Source organism: Moschus berezovskii, chromosome 20 (genome assembly GCF_049115385.1).
Source record: "Moschus berezovskii isolate FMDL1 chromosome 20, NW_MosBer_1.0, whole genome shotgun sequence".
Lineage (NCBI taxonomy): Eukaryota > Metazoa > Chordata > Mammalia > Artiodactyla > Moschidae > Moschus > Moschus berezovskii.
In genome coordinates this window covers 59,713,802-59,734,068 of record NC_142479.1, presented here as the reverse complement: position 1 = coordinate 59,734,068, position 20,267 = coordinate 59,713,802, and the positions used below count along the sequence as shown (strand labels likewise).

The following is a 20,267-nucleotide window of genomic DNA, read 5'->3' as shown; positions in this document are numbered from 1 at the left end:
ATTCCTTTAACAATAGCAGTATTCAGAGGGACAATCAGAGGAAATGAGGCAGTTACTATCATAAAGTGATTTAGCTTGCTTAACAGAAGACTTATAAAACTGTCAGTTCCACAGCCTTCCTGGGGTGGAGTGTCTACTACCTACCCTGCTAAGAGCTGTGGAACGCATGCTGTGGCTTTACCAATCCAAGTTTGGAAGCTGACACTGATTAGAAGGGTCACCAACCTAGAAAGGGCTCACTCTGGGTCCCTTCTCTCCATCCCACAACTGAATGGGGAAAAAAAATACTTAAAGGACTGTCATTTAACGAATGTTTCATCTTGAAACACAATCACAAACAGAACCCTTAGAAACAGGTCAAGGTTAGGTGTTATTAGAGGTTGTCTGTAGATCCCACACTATTCTACTTCTTATCAGAATAAACATTAATTTTGGATTAAAAAAAAATCACACTGAGTAAAGCTCATCTTTGTTTTTGATATCGTACTTGACCAAAATTTCCATCTTCAACATGGGGGAAAGCCACATGAATCTTTATATTACCAACTGGTCACACAGGTAGAAAAGGAGCAAGTCAAATGACATTCCCTGCTGAACGTCAGGAATAGCCATTTCAGTGAAGACAAGCTCTAGCTTGTCCCCAGGACAGACTTTGTGGGGTGAAAGTAAAAGATAGAAATACTGCATAGGAACTCACTTGGTCATCTTCCTCTTCAATGTCATCTCGAATACCCCTGGAAAAACAAGCGGAGAAACAAACTTCCCTGCAAATGTTCCACATACCCAGCTCCATACTTATAGCACATTAGTGTTGAATTCCATACAGGACAGGAACTCTCAACACTAACAGTAACAAAGCAGCAGTAAGCACACTGGAAGCCATCCACATCCACCATGTATGTCTGATTTCACACTATAAGCTGCAGTTTGCATTTCTTTTGAATGGGATGATGTGGTACCCCAGGAAACATCAAATATATCAATACTAACAAGAATATAGGGAGTAAAAACTTGTGAAGAGATACCCAAGGGCCCTAGCCTTGTATATCCCACACAACAAACGCAATGCAGTTGTGAGTAGGATTATGTATTAAAAATCAGAAACAAGAACACCTGCATTTGGTATACACTCAAGATGGTCACAACTGTCTTAATGTGCCCCAGAGTTTTTAGCTCTGGGTAACTGCATTCAGCCAAAATCCTCAGGGACAGAAAGAAAAACTACATCAACTCTTTTTAAAATCTGGGACTATAAACAGTTCATGTGGAGAAGTGGACCTTCACCACTTGCATCTCTCAGGAACTATCAAAAAGTATAGTTGCTTAATTCCCACAACCATTACTTTTTAATCACTTTCTGCCTACCCTTGAGCACTTGCTATTCCTAAGGCAAGCAACACCACCAGTGGAGGGTAGCTGGAAGGGAACACAACACACAATAAGCACCCAAGAGAGGGCAGACCCTCCATCTGGCACAGGGACCGTGGGGAGGGGCTGAGCACTGACTGCCAAGCAGAGGGAAGAGTCCAACCTGCCTTCCTGTGCTTGGTAGCAAAAGCCTTAAGAAAAGTATATTCAGCAAGAGAAAGAGGAGAATCCTCTTTCCTAGAAAATAAAGTATTTCAAGCTCTGACTAGTTGCTAAAGCATGTCACCCTCAAATCAGGTTTTATTATTTATTAATAATATACAGATTTTTGTATCTAATTACTGTCATATCTTAAAAATCAATCACATATGCAGAAACCTATTTTATATTAGTTATAGGGACAAAACTCAGAAAAATGAACCCAAACTAGTAATGATGCTCACTTGCTTCCCTGTGTAATTCACTCTTGTAGTTACTAAAACCTACTAACAGTTGAATACCAAAAAGAATGCTTTTTAATTACTGCAAATGCAGTCATCTCTATTATCTACAGAAATATTATTTAAGGTAATAATTTTAAGTTATGATATTTGTGCAGTTTAATTTTTCTTTATAAACTTTGGGGGAACAGGCTTTGCAATAATGTAGCCATTTTCATGTAACCTTTCTGAAGGAGAAGAAAACAACTTACTTTACGTTTTTTCTTTCCTTGTCCTTTTCTTCAAGCCTCTTCATGTCTCTAGCCGCCTGATCCTAATGAAACAAAAGTTGGAATGACCAACTAAAAACATTGAAAGGAAAATTTCTTTATAAAGAATTTTTAGATTCAAACAAGCACCATCAGTTTTAGCTATGCATTTTGACAACTGCATTTTGATGCAATCAAATTGTTTTTTGACAGTTATCTTTTAGAGAGAAATACCCATGTTCTAAAAACTTGACGATATATGCAGATTCCATAGCTTTTATCTGCAAATATACCATGTGTGGAAAAACTAGCAAAAATGCTTAACTTTTTTTTTTAAAAAAGAGTTAATGATATAATTACCAAAGGGGCTAGTAAAAAAATGCAGATTTCTGTATCTGGCCTTGGGTGATTCTATCCCCCGTGGACATCTGGCAATATCAGGAGACATTTTTTTGGTTGGCATAACTTGGGGTGGGGGGAGCTGTTACTAACATCCAGTGGGTGAAGGCCATAAATGCCTCTAAACATCCTATAATGCACAGGACAGCCCACCAAAGAATTATCCAGACCTAAATGCCCTTAGGTTGAAAAACCTTGCACTAAATAAACTGCAGCCATGAAATTAAAAGACACTTGCTCCCTGGAAGGAAAGCTATGACCATATTAAAAAGCAGAGACATCATCTTGCCAACAAAGGTCCATATAATCAAAACTATGGCTTTTCCCATAGTCATGTACAGATGTGAGAGTTGGACCATGAAGAAAGCTGAGCACCCAAGAACTGGTGTTCTGAACTGTGGTGCTGGGGAAGACTCTTGGATTGCAAGACCACCAATCAATCCTACTGGAAATCAACCCTGAATATTCACTGGAAGGACTGATGCTGAACCTCCAATACTTTGGCCAAATGATGGGAAAAGCTGACTCACTGGAAAAGACCCTGACGTTAGGAAAAGCTGAGGGCAGGAGAAGGGGGCAACAGAGGATAAGATGGTTGGACAGACAGCATCACTGACAATGGACATGAGTTTGAACAAACTCCAGGAGACAGTGAAGGACGGGGAGCCTTGCATGCCATAGTCCAGGGGTTCCAAAGTCAGACACGACTTAGTGACAGAAAAACAACAAATAAATCTACTAAATCAGAACCCTTGGGGTGGACTTAAATACATGTAGTTTTTCCATTTTCCATAGGTAATTTTTATATAGCAAATTGACAATTATTGATCTAAATTAATTCTTTCCTTTATACACGTGAAAATCAAGGGTAGAAGAATTAACTACTTTTCACCAAGGTTAAAACACATTCTGCATAACTGTTTCTTGTTGTAAAGCAATGTGAGTTTTTCTGACTTCTTTGATTTGGATTAATCACTTCATGGGAAATAGATGGGGAAACAGTGGAAACAGTGTCAGACTTTATTTTTTTGGGCTCCAAAATCACTGCAGATGCTGACTGCAGCCATGAAATTAAAAGACGCTTACTCCTTGGAAGGAAAGTTATGACCAACCTAGATAGCGTATTAAAAAGCAGAGACATTACTTTGCCAACAAAGGTCCGTCTAGTCAAGGCTGTGGTTTTTCCAGTGGTCATGTATGGATGTGAGAGATGGACTGTGAAGAAAGCTGATGGCTGAAGAATTGATATTTTTGAACTGTGGTGCTGGAGAAGACTCTTGAGATCCCTTGGACTGCAAGGAGATCCAACCAGTCCATTCTAAAGGAGATCAATCCTGGGTGTTCATTGGAAGGACTGATGCTAAAGCTGAAACTCCAATACTTTGGCCACCTCATGTGAATAGTTGACTCACTGGAAAAGACTCTGATGCTAGGAGGGATTGGGGGCAGGAGACGGGAACGACAGAAAATGAGATGGCTGGATGGCATCACCGACTCGATGGACGTGAGTCTGAGTGAACTCTGGGAGTTGGAGACAGGGGGGCCTGACGTGCTGTGATTCATGGGGTCACAAGGAGTCGGACACGACTGAGCGATTGAACCGAACTGAACTGAATGCAATAACCTGGCAACAACACTCTCCCCAAGATGAGATAATATCCAATTTCTCTGTCCGAAAATCAGCAAAATGCCTTTGGATACTACAGCAGAAAGTATCTGGAATAATGATGTTATATCAAAAAGATTTAACCTCCAAACAGCTTCAACTACTTGAAATTCCAAGCAAGAGAATTTGGACCATTCTTGGATACTCCTACTCAAAAAGGGCTATGCCAGCTTGCACTACCAAAAATTAAATCTAAATTTAAACCTCAAATATCAAGAGTTGATTTTTATTCTAATTCATCACTAGGGATCTGAAAAAAATAATGAGAAGCACAGCCCTTTGGGAAATGTCCATATATCAAGAAGATTAAAAAAAAACCTAAACCAACATGTATATGACATCTCAAACAAAACAAACCATTTATCCATTGCTTTTACTTCTAAAGAGAATCATTTAACACACTGTATTTACAAAATTGCTACCATCTTGAAAAGCACAGGTATGTTCTGAGTAGTTCTGGTAAGCATTATGCAGAAATACACAACACAAGAACTCAGGTGCTGAATGAAACAGCAAAAGAACATGGGCTTTAGAGTTGAATCCTGGCTCTGCTACTTTTTACATATACACTCTTCAGAAAGTAATTTATTCTAAATAAAAGGTGAGAAACCCAACATACTCAATGGGTAGCAATTTCACAATGAATGAAGTAAGCCAAGATAAGGAAAGTTCTATTCTTCTGACACAGACATGTTTTGCTTGCATTTTACTAAGTTGTTTTTGTTTAGCTGCTAAGTTGTGTCCGACTCTTTTGTGACCCCATTGCAGTCCTCCAGGCTTCTCTGTCCACGGGATTTCCCAGGCCAGAATACTGGAGTGGGTTGCTATTTCCCTCTCCAGCAGATCTGCCTGACCCAGGAATCAAACCCACATCTCTTGCTTGGCAGATAGATTCTTTACTACTGAGCCACCAGAGGAAGCCCTGAATATTCTAAAGAAGCATGCTCTAATTTTTCTTTTAACACATAGCCCTGAGTTTTATTTTCGGATATTTGACAACAGACCCACACTCAGGAAAACTACTTCTCTACTATAAGAAAATTACAACACAAATATGACGGTAAAAGGCTCTAAGCAATGGCTTCAGTGTCAAGAAGACAATAGGGACTGATGGGCGAAGTAGAAAAAGCTTGCCTTGCCCAAAGCAGGCAGTTACTTTGTCAGCAACAGCCTGTTTTTTGCCACACAAGAATGCAGTCCTAATCTTGCCACATTTTTCACTTTTCAAGGGACTGATCTTCTAGACAAAAATCTCCGGATCTTAAAAATGTTGGCTATTTTTAAAAAGCATTGTTTATACCAAACAAAAACACATCTTTACTGGATTCTTTTTCTCCCCTGCTTCCTTAGAGGAGAGATGAATCCTGGCTGAAGACTTCAGGTAACAAGTAACTGAAGAATCTAGAAGGACTTTACTTCATAAACAATGAAGTGACAGTTTCTGAGCAAGAGGAGTAATATGACAAGAAACATGCTTCAGTCCAATTACTCTGAAGCTGCACACTACATGAACAGGAGAGCAGAGAGCCTAAAGAAGGGAGAGAATTAATTTAGATCAGGTAAGAGCTAAGGTAGAGGGGAAGATGACCATAATGGAAACAGATACACGAGATACTGTAAAGACTGACAGAACCTGGCAAATGATGAGAGGAAGGCAGCACTATGTTCTGGACAAGAGCTAGTTCTCAGGACTACTAAGGAAGAAAAATTAGATTTGAATCCCAGCTCTGCCACACAGTACCAATGTGGTTTGGAGAAGTGATTTGAATTATCTTAGGGTTCAGTTTTCTTATCAGTTAAGAAGTTTTATATAGCTTTTCTGCCTATTCACCTTTGTTATTCTGAGGAATAAATGAAGCAAGTCATGAAGATGCTTGATCAGTTACTAGAAAACAAGAAAGAGGGGACTTCCCCGGCAGTCCAGTAGCTAAGACTCTGCCTTCCAATACAGGGGGCACAGGTTCCATCCCTGGTCAGGGAACTAAGATCCCACATACCACACAGCAAAAAAGAAAAAAAGAGAGAGAAAACCCAAATAAGAAATGAAAGAGAAGAAATCACAATTGATAACAACAACAAAAAAGCCCTAAAAGAATACTATGAATAATTAGATGCCAACAAATTCAACAACCGAGAAGAAATGGACAACTTTCTAGAAACATACAGCCCACCAAAACTGAATGAAGAGAAAACAGGCAACTTGAACAGACCAAACACTAGAAACTGAACAGAGTCTATAATTAAAAAACTCGCTACGAACAGAAGTCTAGGACCAGGTAGCTTCACTGGGGAATACTACCAAATACACAAAGAACTTACACTGATCTTTCCATAACTCTTCCAAAAGATCGAAGAAGGAACACTCCCAAAGACATTCTATGAAGCCACTATCACCCTGAAACCAAAACCAGACAAAGACACTACCAAAAAATAAAAGTACAGGCCAGTATCTTTGACGAGTATATGTGCTGTGTGCTATGCTCAGTCGCGTCTGACTCTTTACGGCCCCATGGTCTATAGCTGGCCAGACTCCTCTGTACATGGAATTTTTCAGTCAATTACTGAATCACTTTTTGCTGTACAGAAGAAATTAACCCAACACTGTAAATCAATTATACCTTAATAAAATTGGAAAAAAAAAAGGGGGGGGCTATTTAAAAGAAGAAATTAAAGCCAATGTGGGAATTTTCTGGCAGTCCAGTGGTTAGGACTCTGTGTTTTCACTGTGGAAAGCCAGGGCTCAATCCCAGGTTAAGAAACTAAAATTCCACAAGCTGTTTATCGGGGCCAAAAAAAAAGAAGTTAAAGGGACCAGGGGGACACACCCATGTAAAAATGGTCAATATGTTTCTAGAAAAGCAGAGCTGAAACTAAAGAGCAACTATGGAACAAAAGATATTAATTTATTCACACAGAAGTTAATTTTGGAAGTGGGTGAGGTCACTAAGGAATGTATAAAGCCTGAAGATAGCACATTAATAAAGAGAACTGTAGGAGAATCATCATATGAGAAACTGGAAGAGAATCACAAGAATGACAGATAACAGTCACATGGCTAGGTAAGGACATTTTTTTTTGGTGTAATCATATGGTAGTTGTTTTTTAAGAGTTAAAGACATAGAAATACCAATAGATGAAATGATATGTCGGAGATTTACTTTAAATAATGTAAAAGGGGGTGGCAGGTGTCACATAACAAAAGAGTGGCCAAAGTGTTACCTGATAAAGCAGGGTGAAGGGTATATGGGAACTCATCTTATTATTCTACTTTATGTGTTTGAAATTTTTCATAATACAAAGTAATTAAATAGAAAACTCAGAGACATGGGAGAAAAGAACAAAATACAAAATCACAAAAAGCCTAGTGAGAAGAGTTTTAAGGAAGAAGAGGTCACAAGTCTCAATTTCTATAGCAAGGTCACGAACATGGATAAAAAGAAATGAACACTAAAAGTACTGAATACAGAAATCTGTAATTTTAGCAAATTCCTTAAGTTCAATTACCTTACATAAATATGTATTCAATAAAAGCTAGATTGAGTAAGACAGTATTCATTCCATTTAAGACTATACCAAGAATTATTAAAATAAAACACATCACACACACGAGCCACTATGTTCAAGGGTTACAGTTCAAATTCCTAGGCACCAATCATCTCTGAAAATGCTACAGGGCCATGGAAGTATATTTTAAGAAACTATGGAATACAAGAGCAAAATTCTCTCAACAAAGGGCCAACAAACAAATTTTGTCTGGGGAATAAAGCACTAAATTAATCTGACCTGTTTCTAAATGTAAAAAAAGTTAACATAACAGAGTTGACACTTGCCTCCACTTCAGCCATGAAAGCCTCTAAGGGATCATCATCACTGTCAGAGTCTACTGGCTTGGAATGGAATTGCTGACGGGTAGGTGAGTTCTCAGCAGGAATGTAAGGTAAATCAACATTGCTAGAATCTTCTTCCTCATCTTCAAAATATCTGAAAATTAAGATGCATAACTGATAAAGTGAATGTTTAATTTGGGGGTGGGTGAATCTGAAAGATTTAACAAAATTTTTATTATGGTATATGTTACCATTAACAGATTCTGGTCCTTAGGCTTAGGACCTAATTATTAAGTATCACTTGATATATGCCAAATTCTAGTACTGCAAAAAAGCCATGGCAGATTCTCCATTTCAGTAGTGTCTGTTAAAAATTACATTTCCAGTTCTGTCAAAAGGGATGAGTTTCCAATACAAAATTATCAACAGCATATCACTGCTGAATAGATACAGCAAATACTAAAGCATATGCTATGGAAAAAATACATTTGTATGAAATATCAAAAGCCTAGTTTATTCTTCACGACCCTTTAAAAACTTTTAGAGATTAAATTCAAAAGGCTTTAGAGATTTTCTTAAAAAGTTCTGGGCTATTTTCTAAGAACCAACAAAAAAACTTCTAGAATTGAAAATAAATGCTCAGGAATACAGCCTATGTTTTATAACTATAAAAGAAGTATAACCTTTAAAAACTGTGAATCACTCTGTTGTACACTCAAAACTTATATAATATTGTACATGAACCACACTTCCTCACTATAGTATGTTAAGTATTCAGAAAACAACTTCTACATCTGGAAAAAGTACTATTTCCCCTCTAACAGATATCCCAGAAAAGAATATCGATATAGCTATACACTAAAACAAAACAAAAATACTGTTTAGAGCTTACCTCAGAATTAAATGAGAGCAATACAATAGAATATTAAAGAGATCAAAACTACAGCCTAAACTTCAAAGCATTTCAAGTCTTTAATTTAAAAGCTCTAACTATTCTTATGTGCTATACACACACACACAAAAACGCATATTTATTTATACAGTAGTTTCATTTAATGTATCCCTGAGCTGGTAAACTGGTCTCCAGGATAATGATCCTGGATTTTGTTGAATCTTAAACACTCACTTATGAACTTAATTGCTAAATAATATACCAATTTTTTTAAATGCTGCTTTAAAAAACTGTGATCTTGAGGGTTAAAAAAACAAAACAAAAAATCCTCAACAGTGTAACAACCAGGCTAGAAATAATAGCAGTACAAGATTTCTTTGCTGCTACTGCTAAGTCGCTTCAGCCGTGTCCGACTCTGTGCGACCCCATAGATGGCAGCCCACCAGGCTCCACCGTCCCTGGGATTCTCCAGGCAAGAACACTGGAGTGGGTTGCCATTTCCTTCTCCACAAGATTTCTTTAGACCCGGCCAAAAAAAAAGAACTTAAAATCTGTAAACAATTAGAGCTCAAACTTTCAAACCCCAGCTTTTCAACAATCACCTTATTAGACAATCAAGTTAGACAAGGTAACTGGTAAATATGGTTCCTAAGAACTGTGAGCAAAAATCTGAGATTTTCCTACCACTATAAAATGTTACAATACATCAGTTTAACAGGTTTAAGGACTTTGGTGTTGAGTCAAACTATGTCTCTGACAACTGCCTGTGTTTACCAAACAACTTCTACGGTGTAAATAAAACCTTCAGTGAAGAACATCAAAAGCCATGTAAATTAAATAATTTAATTTTAAATAAAATACTTTAGCCATATTTAGGTTTCAATGGCCTCAAATCCGTTTTGGAACAAGGAAAAATAAAGGACCACACAAGTATATTTCTTATGAATGAGTGAATGTAACAATTTAACTTGTTAGGAACAATGCAATTCAGTGAAATAACCAATTTAAGAAGTCATGTTATTATCTGAGAAACAAATGGTTTCTTTGCTTCAATTTTTTTGATGGAATGAATACCTCAAAGCCTAACCTTGCTAAATTACCAGATATTATTACCACTTACGCATTTTCTTCATCGAAGTTGGCCCGTTTAGAACCAATTTTGTAGAAAGAAGGGAGCTGTGGTGGAGCCGACTTTCCAAAGCCAGAAGAAGAGCTGGTTGCCCCAAAGGCACTGTGGGACTGTTGTGGGAGCTTCGGTTCCTCCTTCTTTCCAGCACTGATGGCAAAACCTCCAAAACCAAAGCCCCTCTTAGTGCCGGGGCCACCTTTATTCCAGTTCATGGTGTCAGTGACTGATCTGTTAGGAACAAGACACACATATAGATTTAACTTTATATAAAGTGAACAGCCCACTTATGTTTATGTCTCTTCCAACCTTTATCTACAATTTTAAACATTTGCCTCTCAATTAAAATTTTAATTTTGGTACAAAAAAGATTGGCACAACACTGTAAATCAATTATACTTCAATTAAAAAAATTTTAACTTTGGACTTCAGATATGCAATATACTAACCTTAATAAAACAGTCACATTTTCTTTTCTTTTGATACACATTTTTAAATTGGGGGATAACTGCTTTACAATTTTGTGTAAAGTTGTACACAAAATTGCTGGTTTCTGCTGTACAACACGGAGAAGGCAATGGCAAGCCACTCCAGTACTATTGCCTAGAAAATCCCATGGATGGAGGAGCCTGGTAGGCTGCAGTCTGTGAGGTCGCTAAGGGTCAGACGCGACTGACTGACCTCACTTTCACTTTTCACTTTCACACATTGGAGAAGGAACTGGCAACCCACTCCAGTGTTCTTGCCTGGAGAATCCCAGAGACGGGGGAGCCTGGTGGGCTTCCATCTATGGGGTCACACAGAGTCGGACACGACTGGAGTGACTTAGCAGCAGCAGCAGCAGCAGCTGTACAACAACAGGAATTGATCATAATTTTACACACATACACACCTCTCCATCTTGAGCCCCCTTTCTCTCTGGGAATCAGTCATAATTTTACACACACATACACACCCCCCCTCCTCTTGAGCTCCCTTCCTCTCCCCGAAACAGTCACATTTTCTGAAACATTGAAGACATCGTAATTTATTTTACTGAGATCTCAATAAGAACAGGAATTCAGTATTTAATATCATACCCTTCAAAAAGATTTGATTGCCAGTTCAGTTCAGTTCAGTCGCTCAGTCATGTCCGACTCTTCGTGACCCCATGAATCACAGCACGCCAGGCCTCCCTGTCCATCACCAACTCCCGGAATTCACTCAAACTCATTTCCATCGAGTCGGTGATGCCATCCAGCCATCTCATTCTCTGTCGTCCCCGTCTCCTCCCACCCCCAATCCCTTCCAGCATCAGATTCTTTTCCAGTGAGTCAACTCGTCGCATGAGGTGGCCAAAGCATTGCAGTTTCAGCTTTAGCATCAGTCCTTCCAATGAACACCCAGGATTGATCTCCTTTAGAATGGACTGATTGGATCTCCTTGCAGTACAAGGGACTCTCAAGAGTCTTCTCCAACACCACAGTTCAAAAGCATCAATTCTTCAGCTATCAGCTTTCTTCACAGTCCAACTCTCACACCCATACATGACCACGGGAAAATTAGACGGACCTTTGTTGGCAAAGTAATGTCTCTGCTTTTGAATATGCTATCCAGGTTGGTCATAACTTTCTTTCCAAGGAGTAAGCGTCTTTTAATTTCCTGGCTACAATCAGCATCTGCAGTGATTTTGGAGCCCAAAAAAATAAAGTCTGACGGTTAGCCTACTGTTAAAGATTATGAAGAAATTTCCTGAGCACCAGTCAAACTCATTTAAAAAGAAAACTTATCTGATTAGCCTTGAAAAACCCATTTTTTTAATGAAACAAGTTACCTAAGTTTCACAGAATAGCAGAAAACTCAGAAAACAAAAAAGAACAAAATTTAACAATACCTGAAACTCCTCTCCCAGATACACAATTTTGTTGATCCTGAAACCACACTGTACATGTTGCTTTACTTATTTCTTCACCTTATGATACACATGACTATGTCAATAAATACATTTCTCTACTTTTTTTTTTAAGTTGTGAAACATAACATGTATCTTTATCCATACTCTTAATTATTTCCTTAGGCTCAATTTTTTTAAAACACAACTGCTTATCAAAGGGAAAGTGCATTTTAAGTTTCACATTTATGGAGAAGTGTCCATTATACACTGAGTAACTTGATAAGGGCATAAAACAAGGTAGGTGGTATGATTTAATGTAAAAATATGTGTTACCTGTACCAAGATAGCTGGAGGACTATTTGTTAGAATGTTACACCAATTATTTGACTTTTACTTTTTCTCTCTGTATTAAAGTTTACCATTAATAAGAAAAGAATATGTTTATAAAAGACTCTGAAGTCAATGAGAAAGGAGTTCCAAAAACTGCTTTTTACGATGGCACTGCTGAAGTGACCAGGAACAGGAACAATATGCTCTGCTCTTCTGGTTCTATACCCTGCTCACCGTCTTTGTTTTACTGCTGTTACACAGTACTTAGTTCAGTCTGTTTAGTATTAAATTTGATTTATGCTATGTCAACCTCTACCCTGAGTTCCAGGTAGGGACTGTCTTTACTCATTTTGGACCTTTCGTAGAAAATATTCACGGTCAGAGTAAGCACTTAATAAGTAATAGCTTACTCAAATATAATTAAGACCATTTCCTGCCTTCTTCTGGAATCCCTTAGGAGGAATCAACGTAATTCTAGTGAGATGATATTCAGTTAGAAGATTTACAAGCCAGAAAATTTTAGCATCTGAGAGTACTATTTAACCAATCTGTGAGCCTGGCTTTCCAAGAGCTGTTCCTAAGCAACAAAAATTACAGATTCTGAATTTTAACCTTTTTCCTAGTGTATATAATGCGTAATAAGAGGCTAATAATAAATAAGCCATTGAAATAAATAGGTAAAGGAAGGATGGAAAAAACAACCGTTGGCAGATTTTAAGAATTACATGAACAATCTCATGGCTTATTGAAAGCCTGTTGAGATAAGTTCAGGCATTGTATTGGGTGCTGGGCATTTATCGATGAAAGATACAGTCCCATTCTCAAGGAATTCAGTGTAGTTTTAGGCAGCTTACAAAAAGAAATGATGTGCAGAGGTATTACACAAAGTACATTCATCGATGGCCCAGGAGAAGAGTATCCAACCTACCATGAATGGGGGACAAGGTAGTTTTTCTGGAGATGACATTGGTGCTGATTTTTTAAACCTGAAGAGGCACTAGACCATGGAAGAAGTGTCAGAGAGAGAATTTTAGATAAAAGGCCCTGTAAATGCTACCACAGAGGACTGGAAATAGTTCAGTGCAGCTAGAATTCTCTAGGACATTTGGGAAAGTTGCAGGGCACATGTTCAGAAAGACAAACAGGGCCCAGATATAGGGTTGGTATACTATGCTAAGAATATACCATACAAAAATATACTCTGCCAGCTGTAAGGAATCATTAATTTTAAGCAAAAAAAGGGGACATGTTTTGGATCACCACTTTGGAGAGATCAGATGAGAGATGGCATGAAAAGCTGGACACAAGGAAAGTAGTTAGGACAGTATTATAAAAATGTGTAGATAAACCACATCAAGGTACTACAAAACTAAGCAAGCGGCTATGAGGAAGGGTGGGGTGTAGATCTGATGTTTTACTGAGGTATTTATGAGGAAGAATCAACTGGGAAGAATGACCAAATCAGACGGGGAAGCTGAGGAGGAAGGAAGAGTCTAGAATAATTTTGGAGGGTTCTGGCTTTTATAGATTGGTTGAACGATGGTGCCATTAACAGAGATGGAAACCCAGAAAACTCACAGGTGGAGAAGCAGGTAGAAAGTGAGATCAGGTCACAGTACCTATGGGAGCACTCAGGATAGCTGGCAAGTAAGGTCTGTAACTGCAGAGAGAGATCTGTGAAGGAGTTATAGGTCCCACAGAAGATATCCACATTTGAGGTTACTGATGTAGATAAGCCAGCAGAGAGAGGGCACAGAGCGAGAAAAGAGGTGTTAGTGGAGGTCCATACTTAGGAAGGCTCAAGGGAAGAGAAGCTCACGAGAAAACTTGACAAAGAACAGAGAGAGAGAGAGGATAGCAGAGAACAGTGACATAGATGGTGAGAAGTTTTACAAGCAGAAATGTCCAATGTTAATAACAAAAGAGCAGATGGTGGGGGTGGGGTAAGAACTGAAAAGTCCCTGTTGAAGCAATAGGGAAAAAGTTAAGTGATGATCGGTAAGGGGTAGAGGCTGAAGACAAGGCCAAGAGGGGTACAGATTACTTTCTAGGCCGTTTACCAATGTGAAAGAGAGTGTGAGGTGTTAACTAGAGGAGTTCTGCTTTTTGTTTAAGGAAGACATCTAACCATGTTTATATGCCAGAGAGGAAGGGCCAACACAAATAGAAAAACTGAAGATTTAGGATGACAGGAAAAATCATAGGAACAAGGTGTTGCCGAGACCAAAACCTTTAACAAGTAATAAATAACACTTCCCCCTAGGCTAAGGACAGGAGAAAACGATGGGCATAAATTAATCCTACTAAATAACCAAAGGGCTCAAATTACAGGAGAAATAAATCAAATACTTGGTTTTCAAAATTCAACTTCTGCAGACAGGCAAGCGGCGTGACCTTGGGCAGGTGACAGTTGCTTAATAGATTAACAATATGCAATACTTCAACTCTTCCAAGATGTGGGTCAACCAAAAGACTGAGAACCCTTAAGCGCCCCCACACCTTTCACTAGTGTGATCTAGGTCACACTGCCCATGTTCCCCCATTAACTGTCTCCGGCAATGCCAAACAATTGTGCTTTCTACAGTCCACAGACTAGAATGTCAGCGCCACATGGGCAAGGACTTTCTTGTTTTGTCCAACACACTATCTTTAGTGCCAGGTGTATACAGTACTCAAGAATTTTTCGTTGAATGGATAAATATCAGGCTCTTCAAAATTCATCCCAGTATCTGTGAAATCCAACATCTCCTATTATTATAAGCCTTGCTATCTAGCCAACCAGCTGTCCTGATGAAATCTAAGCCAGGTCATCCTCAGACACCACTGATTTTGACTTTCTTGAACAGTTTTCCTACTATTAGTCCATGTGTATGGCTACAGGTCCTTAACAATCAGAGGTCTGAGGAACTGTAGCAGGTATAAGAAGTACAAGATGGCCAACCTAATTTCTATTTGGTTTTATCTTTTTTTTTTTTTTAAATGAGCCCTCCTCTGCTTAGGTTATAAGTCTATGAAAAGTAATTTGCATTCTCTAGGCAAACACTGGAGAAGAGAAATCTACTCAGTAGTTAATAAGGAAGTCAAAACATAGTCAGGATATTAAAAAATTAATGTAGTCCACCATTCATGGGTCTTCTCAAAGCTCCCTTTATAGTGGCTTCTTAAAAAACTAACCACAGAACTATATGATACAGCATTTCCTCTCCTGAGTATATACCCAAAAGAACTGAAAACAGGGACAGACATTTGTTACACCCGTGTTCCAAGTAGCATTATTCACAAGACAAAAGGTGGAAGCAACCCAAGTATCTACAGATGGATGAATAAACTAAATGTGGCAAGATAAATATATAGCAATAGTACTCAGACTTAAAAAGGAAGAAAGTTCTGACACATGCTACAACACGGATGAGACTTGAGGACATCAAATTAAGGAAATAAGCTGGACTTCCCTGGTCGTACAGAGGATAAGAATCTACCCGCCAGTGCAGGGGACACAGGTTTGATCCCAGGTCTGGGAAGATTCCACATGCCCTGAGGCAACTAAGCCCTTGTGCCTAGAGCCTGGGAATTGCAAAAAGAGAAGCCATCGAAATGAGAAACCCGCACACCACAACTAGAGAGTAGCCCTCGCTATTAGAGAAACTAGAGAAAGCCCCGACACAGCAACGAAGACCTAGTCCAGCCAGAAATAAATAAAAGAAATAAGCCAGCCACAAAAGGACAAATATGGTATGATTCCTCTTACATGATGTACTTAGTCAAACTCAGAGACAAAGTAGAAGGGTGGCTGCCAGGAATCAGGAGGAGAGAGGATGGGGAGTTATTGCTTAATGGAGGGAGAGCTTCAGTTTTCTAACATGAAAGTTCTGTGGACACTATGGTGCTGATGGTAGCAAAACAACGTGGACGTATATAACATCCGAGAACTGTCCACTTGAACATGGTTTTGATTTTTCACGTGTTATTTTACAACAGTTAAAAAAAACACCCTTGAAAATTAAAGAATCAGAATTCAACCGCACATGTATTTTTAGACTGTTATTTTATCTGGTTTACGACGCTGTCCAGACCTCAGTTTCTACTCTAAAATGCAAATATACTTGTGAGATTTCAGTTACATTTTTTTCTCTTTAAAAAATAGTGCTTTTTAAAATTAAACATTTACTTTGAAAAGAATCAGCTAATAGAACCATAAGCAAAATGTATGAGCATTTGCTTTAAAGAGAACAATGTGAGTTGGGTCTTAGGAATAACAAACATGTTTTATATAGACCAATAATCACTTTCTGTTATGTGCCCAGTACCGAGGGATAACATCTCTCCCTTCCCTTAACCTACAAGAAGTGAAGGAAATGGCCCTATGAGGCACAGCATCCAATGACATAACGGTGGATCAGAGGCAAACGGCAATAAGAGAAAGTAAGAACCCCACCTCTTTCGGCAGGTGTTTGTCAATATTCCGAAACTAGGGAAAGTCACACTCAAAGGAGGTGAGCACGCAATCCTCCTTTGGGGTTTCTCCAGACCCTGACCCCTCACCTTCTGGCCATACACTTCTGATCCCCTCACTCCCTTCAATTCAACAGCTCTCCAGTTACTCAGTCAGGCTGGAATGAGACTCTCTGCTGTGGCAATGAACTGCTTTACGTGCACTCAGGTGAATGCTCTTCCCTCTACCTGCATTCCATTCCCACCAGATCTCTCATTATCTCTATCTGCCGAAGTCGTATTCTTCAAAGCCCATCTCAAATACCAACTCCTAGAACTATGACATGAATATGATTTCCCAGAGAAAAGCTACTCCCTTCATTAAACTCCTGTTCTAGTCTTAAAACACCCAACATCTATTCAAAACTATCTGTGTTCTTTTTTTCTCTCTCCAGCTCCATGTTACAAGCTCTATGGCTAAAAAAAGCAGGCTTATTCATTGTTTTTCTCTTTTGTTTTCCAGAGAACACACTCATCATTCATGTTTCAACATACAGGAGATCTAGGGAGATTCACAACTTGGCCAACGAGAAAAACTAAGGACAGCATAAAGTATCAATACCTGTTTGGTACTGTTTTAGCACTAAAATGTGATTTAGTAGAAAATCTTAACAGCACAGACCATGGAGCCAAGCTGCCTATGTTTAAACACTGGCTTTGCCAACTAACTTGATGCAAACTTCATGGAAGTTATTCAGCTTCTCTGGCCTTACTTTCCTCATCTATAAAATGGTGAGACTATCACCTACTTCCTAGGGTTGGTGTGAAAAACTGAATTCACACATAAAAATGTACCTGGAACAAAGCTTGGCAAATTGTATACAATGTGTATTAGCTGTCATGTTTATCACTGTTATTTTTTTTTCCAGAAATCAATCTCTCTATTGGTAAATGGAGAATATCAAGTTAAGACTTCTCAAGTTTCTTTCAACTTAGAGATTCCATACCTTGGTGCCACATGACACTCAAGATGTCAGAGATCACTACAAGTTGACAAATGGGGACAGGCTTCAAAAGAGAGCTAGAACCCAGAAGATGAGGTTTTTTTAACATGGAAAGATGTAAGCTGAATAGAGAAGTATGATGCAAGAAGGAGGAAAGCTAAAAAGGGAGGAAAGCTAGAAACAGCAAAGTCTAGGAAATTAGAATAAGTGTAGGAACATAAGGAAGATAATTTGGCTAGTTCACGTTTTGTGAAATGGTGGAAACCAAGATATAAATGAATTTAAAAATAGTGGACTAAAACCAATCGATTATAAAACCACATTACTTTTTCATTATCATTAACACTGTGTTTTTGAAGTAGGAGAAAGATTTCTAGTGACAGTTGATCACCATCTACTCTATCTAATAATCTGCCTTGAGAATAACTCACACACTATAAATCTGATTCTTTGGCAAGAATCTGTACAAAACCCAAAAATTTCAACACATTCCTCTAAAGCCAAAATAAGTAAATGCTAGATTACACTTGTTTTAGAAGCATTTCTTTTCTCTCTGTTGGCTTAAAGAAACTAAGAGCTGATTACATAAAGATGTGATAAAACTAAAACATAAAGAACTGTACTTTTCCATAAATTGCACTAAATTACTAACAGTGTAGGTAAGATCTTAACATTCCCCTGCTCAAAACTCTCAGTTTCTATCTCAGGCAGAAGAAAAATGAAATCTTCCCAACAGCCTAAAAGGTCCTGGTTGTTTGGTGCTCCCTGCAACGCCTTGTTCCCCTCCCTGACCTTATCTCCTAATAATCCCTCCTTTTGGTCACAGTACTCCAAGCATGCTGGTCTTCTGTTCCCCTAACAAGCCAGCATTATCCTCTTCAAGGTCTTTATAGTTGCTAGCTCTTCTGCCTGGAAGGATCATTCCTCCAGAAACTAGCTGGGCTCACTCCCTCACCTCCTTATCTAGTCTGCTTAAACATCAGTTTGTCTATAAACACTTCCCTGACCATGCTGTTTAAAAATGCAACATCTCCCCATTCCTCTCTTCAGCTTTTTATTTTTTTCACCTAAGGAATTAATCATCTTCTAACATACAGTATAATCTATATATTTGTTTTCTCTCTTCCCCTCACTACAACGGTTCATGAGGGTTGGGTCACAAACCAAGAACACTGGTAGGGAACAGGCACACAGAAGTTATCAACAAAAATATTTCTTGAATGAATGAACTGCATATTAGGCCACAGTATGTCCCATCTGGGTACAAGAAAATACAACATACACTTTTTTCCCTTCTCCACTTAAAGTCTAAAAATGAATTTTGATATGAAAGACCTTCCATTGGGCTTGGCTCTGGAAAGTTAAAGTGAATTAAAACAGAATCTCTGCTCTTTAGGAGTTCGGTGGAGTGTATACAGAAAATAGATACAAATACAAATACAAAGATCATTCACAAAAAAACAAAATATATGGGAAGTCAGGGGAATCTGAATGACCGCCCAAAGGGGTGAGAGGGCAAAGCTTCCGCTAAGGTGATAAGAAAGCTACGATTCCCCCGAACTCTCGACTAATATAGTATGATTGTTCTTCCTTATATCCGTGCGTAAGCTTGCAACTCCATATAAATTATTTACCCACATCAGAAGGGCTCTTTAGCAGGCCGCAGAAAAGTTTTGTGAGGACGCTGATGCTAGTCACAGATACACTCAAAGCTACACAAAGATCACCAACTATGCCTTTCACTGTCTGCAGATTTGGCAACTTTGGCCTGGCAGGTCCGCTGATCTGGAGACTAGCATCTGCTAACTGCTGCTGGCTCGGGTCAGAATCCTCCCCGTGCCTATGCCTCCCGGAGGCCAGCACCCTGCAAATCCCTTCCCGGACCGGCGAGCGCCGCCTCCGGAAAGCCGCCAACTGGGTTTCATTAAGAGTTGTGGGAGAAGCGGGAGCCGTAGGAGGGCGACAAGGCTTCGAAAGGCTCCTCGAGTCTTCAGTCCCGCACTCCTACCCCTCCCTCCCCGGGCCCCTGCGCCTCGGCTTCCTGGAAGCTCCGCCGACTCTTTGTTAAGAGAGGCCGCGGTTCCCTGGCCCTCACTAGGCCCCGCCGTTGCCCGTGGTGCCCCCAAGGGGTTACAGCCCCGCGTCCACACTCACCTCGCGCAAACCTGCTTTGTGGCTGCAGAGGCAGCTGTTACTACCGCCGACGCGGAGAGAACCTCACGGCCCGAAGTACGCGCGGTCCAGGCCCCGTCCCGCCGCGCTCCTCCCTCTCCGCCCCCTTTGCTGCCGCCGCCGCCGCCACCGCCTCTTGGCCCGTTGCTGACGGAGGGGGGAGGGGAACAAGACCGGACATGCGCAGTGCGGAGAGCGCGGGCCGGAGGGCGGAGCCTGCTCTACGGCTCCCGGAAGGCGCCGCGGGCTCTGGGCCTTAAGGTTACCGGATACCTCACAGACGCCTCAGACCCTTACAGCCATTGCTGCTGAGTGAGGAGTTTTCACGGCCCGTGTAGGGCGTCGGTCTAGGAGTGAAGAAAGTAATAGTGGCAGGGAGCCGCAAAAAAAAAAATCCCCCCAAAGGGGCTGGAGTGGAAAACACATCCACATGAAATTGCCGATTCCCTAAACTCTCGTGGGCGACATTTCTCCGCGTGCCCCTGGACACG

The 20,267-nt window shown here is 39.8% G+C and overlaps 1 protein-coding gene across 3 annotated transcripts in view; it reads right to left on the bottom strand.

Annotated features, from left to right (window-relative positions):
* DDX42 (DEAD-box helicase 42) overlaps nucleotides 1-20,245 on the bottom strand; it is a 36,491-nt gene extending 16,246 nt beyond the window's left edge. The window contains exons 1-5 of one of the 3 annotated variants that reach the window (XM_055408194.2): nucleotides 19,759-20,245; nucleotides 9,961-10,197; nucleotides 7,952-8,102; nucleotides 2,060-2,121; nucleotides 698-734 (exon numbers count right to left, since the gene is read on the bottom strand). In XM_055408194.2, the coding sequence (XP_055264169.1) occupies nucleotides 698-734; nucleotides 2,060-2,121; nucleotides 7,952-8,102; nucleotides 9,961-10,181 (471 nt within the window). In that variant the 5' untranslated portion in view covers nucleotides 10,182-10,197; nucleotides 19,759-20,245. Of the gene's footprint in view, nucleotides 1-697; nucleotides 735-2,059; nucleotides 2,122-7,951; nucleotides 8,103-9,960; nucleotides 10,198-11,045; nucleotides 11,229-19,758 lie in introns of those variants that run through there. The other 2 variants (XM_055408195.2, XM_088829219.1) reach the window with 2 other exon arrangements.
* Between the last annotated feature and the right edge of the window lie 22 nt (nucleotides 20,246-20,267).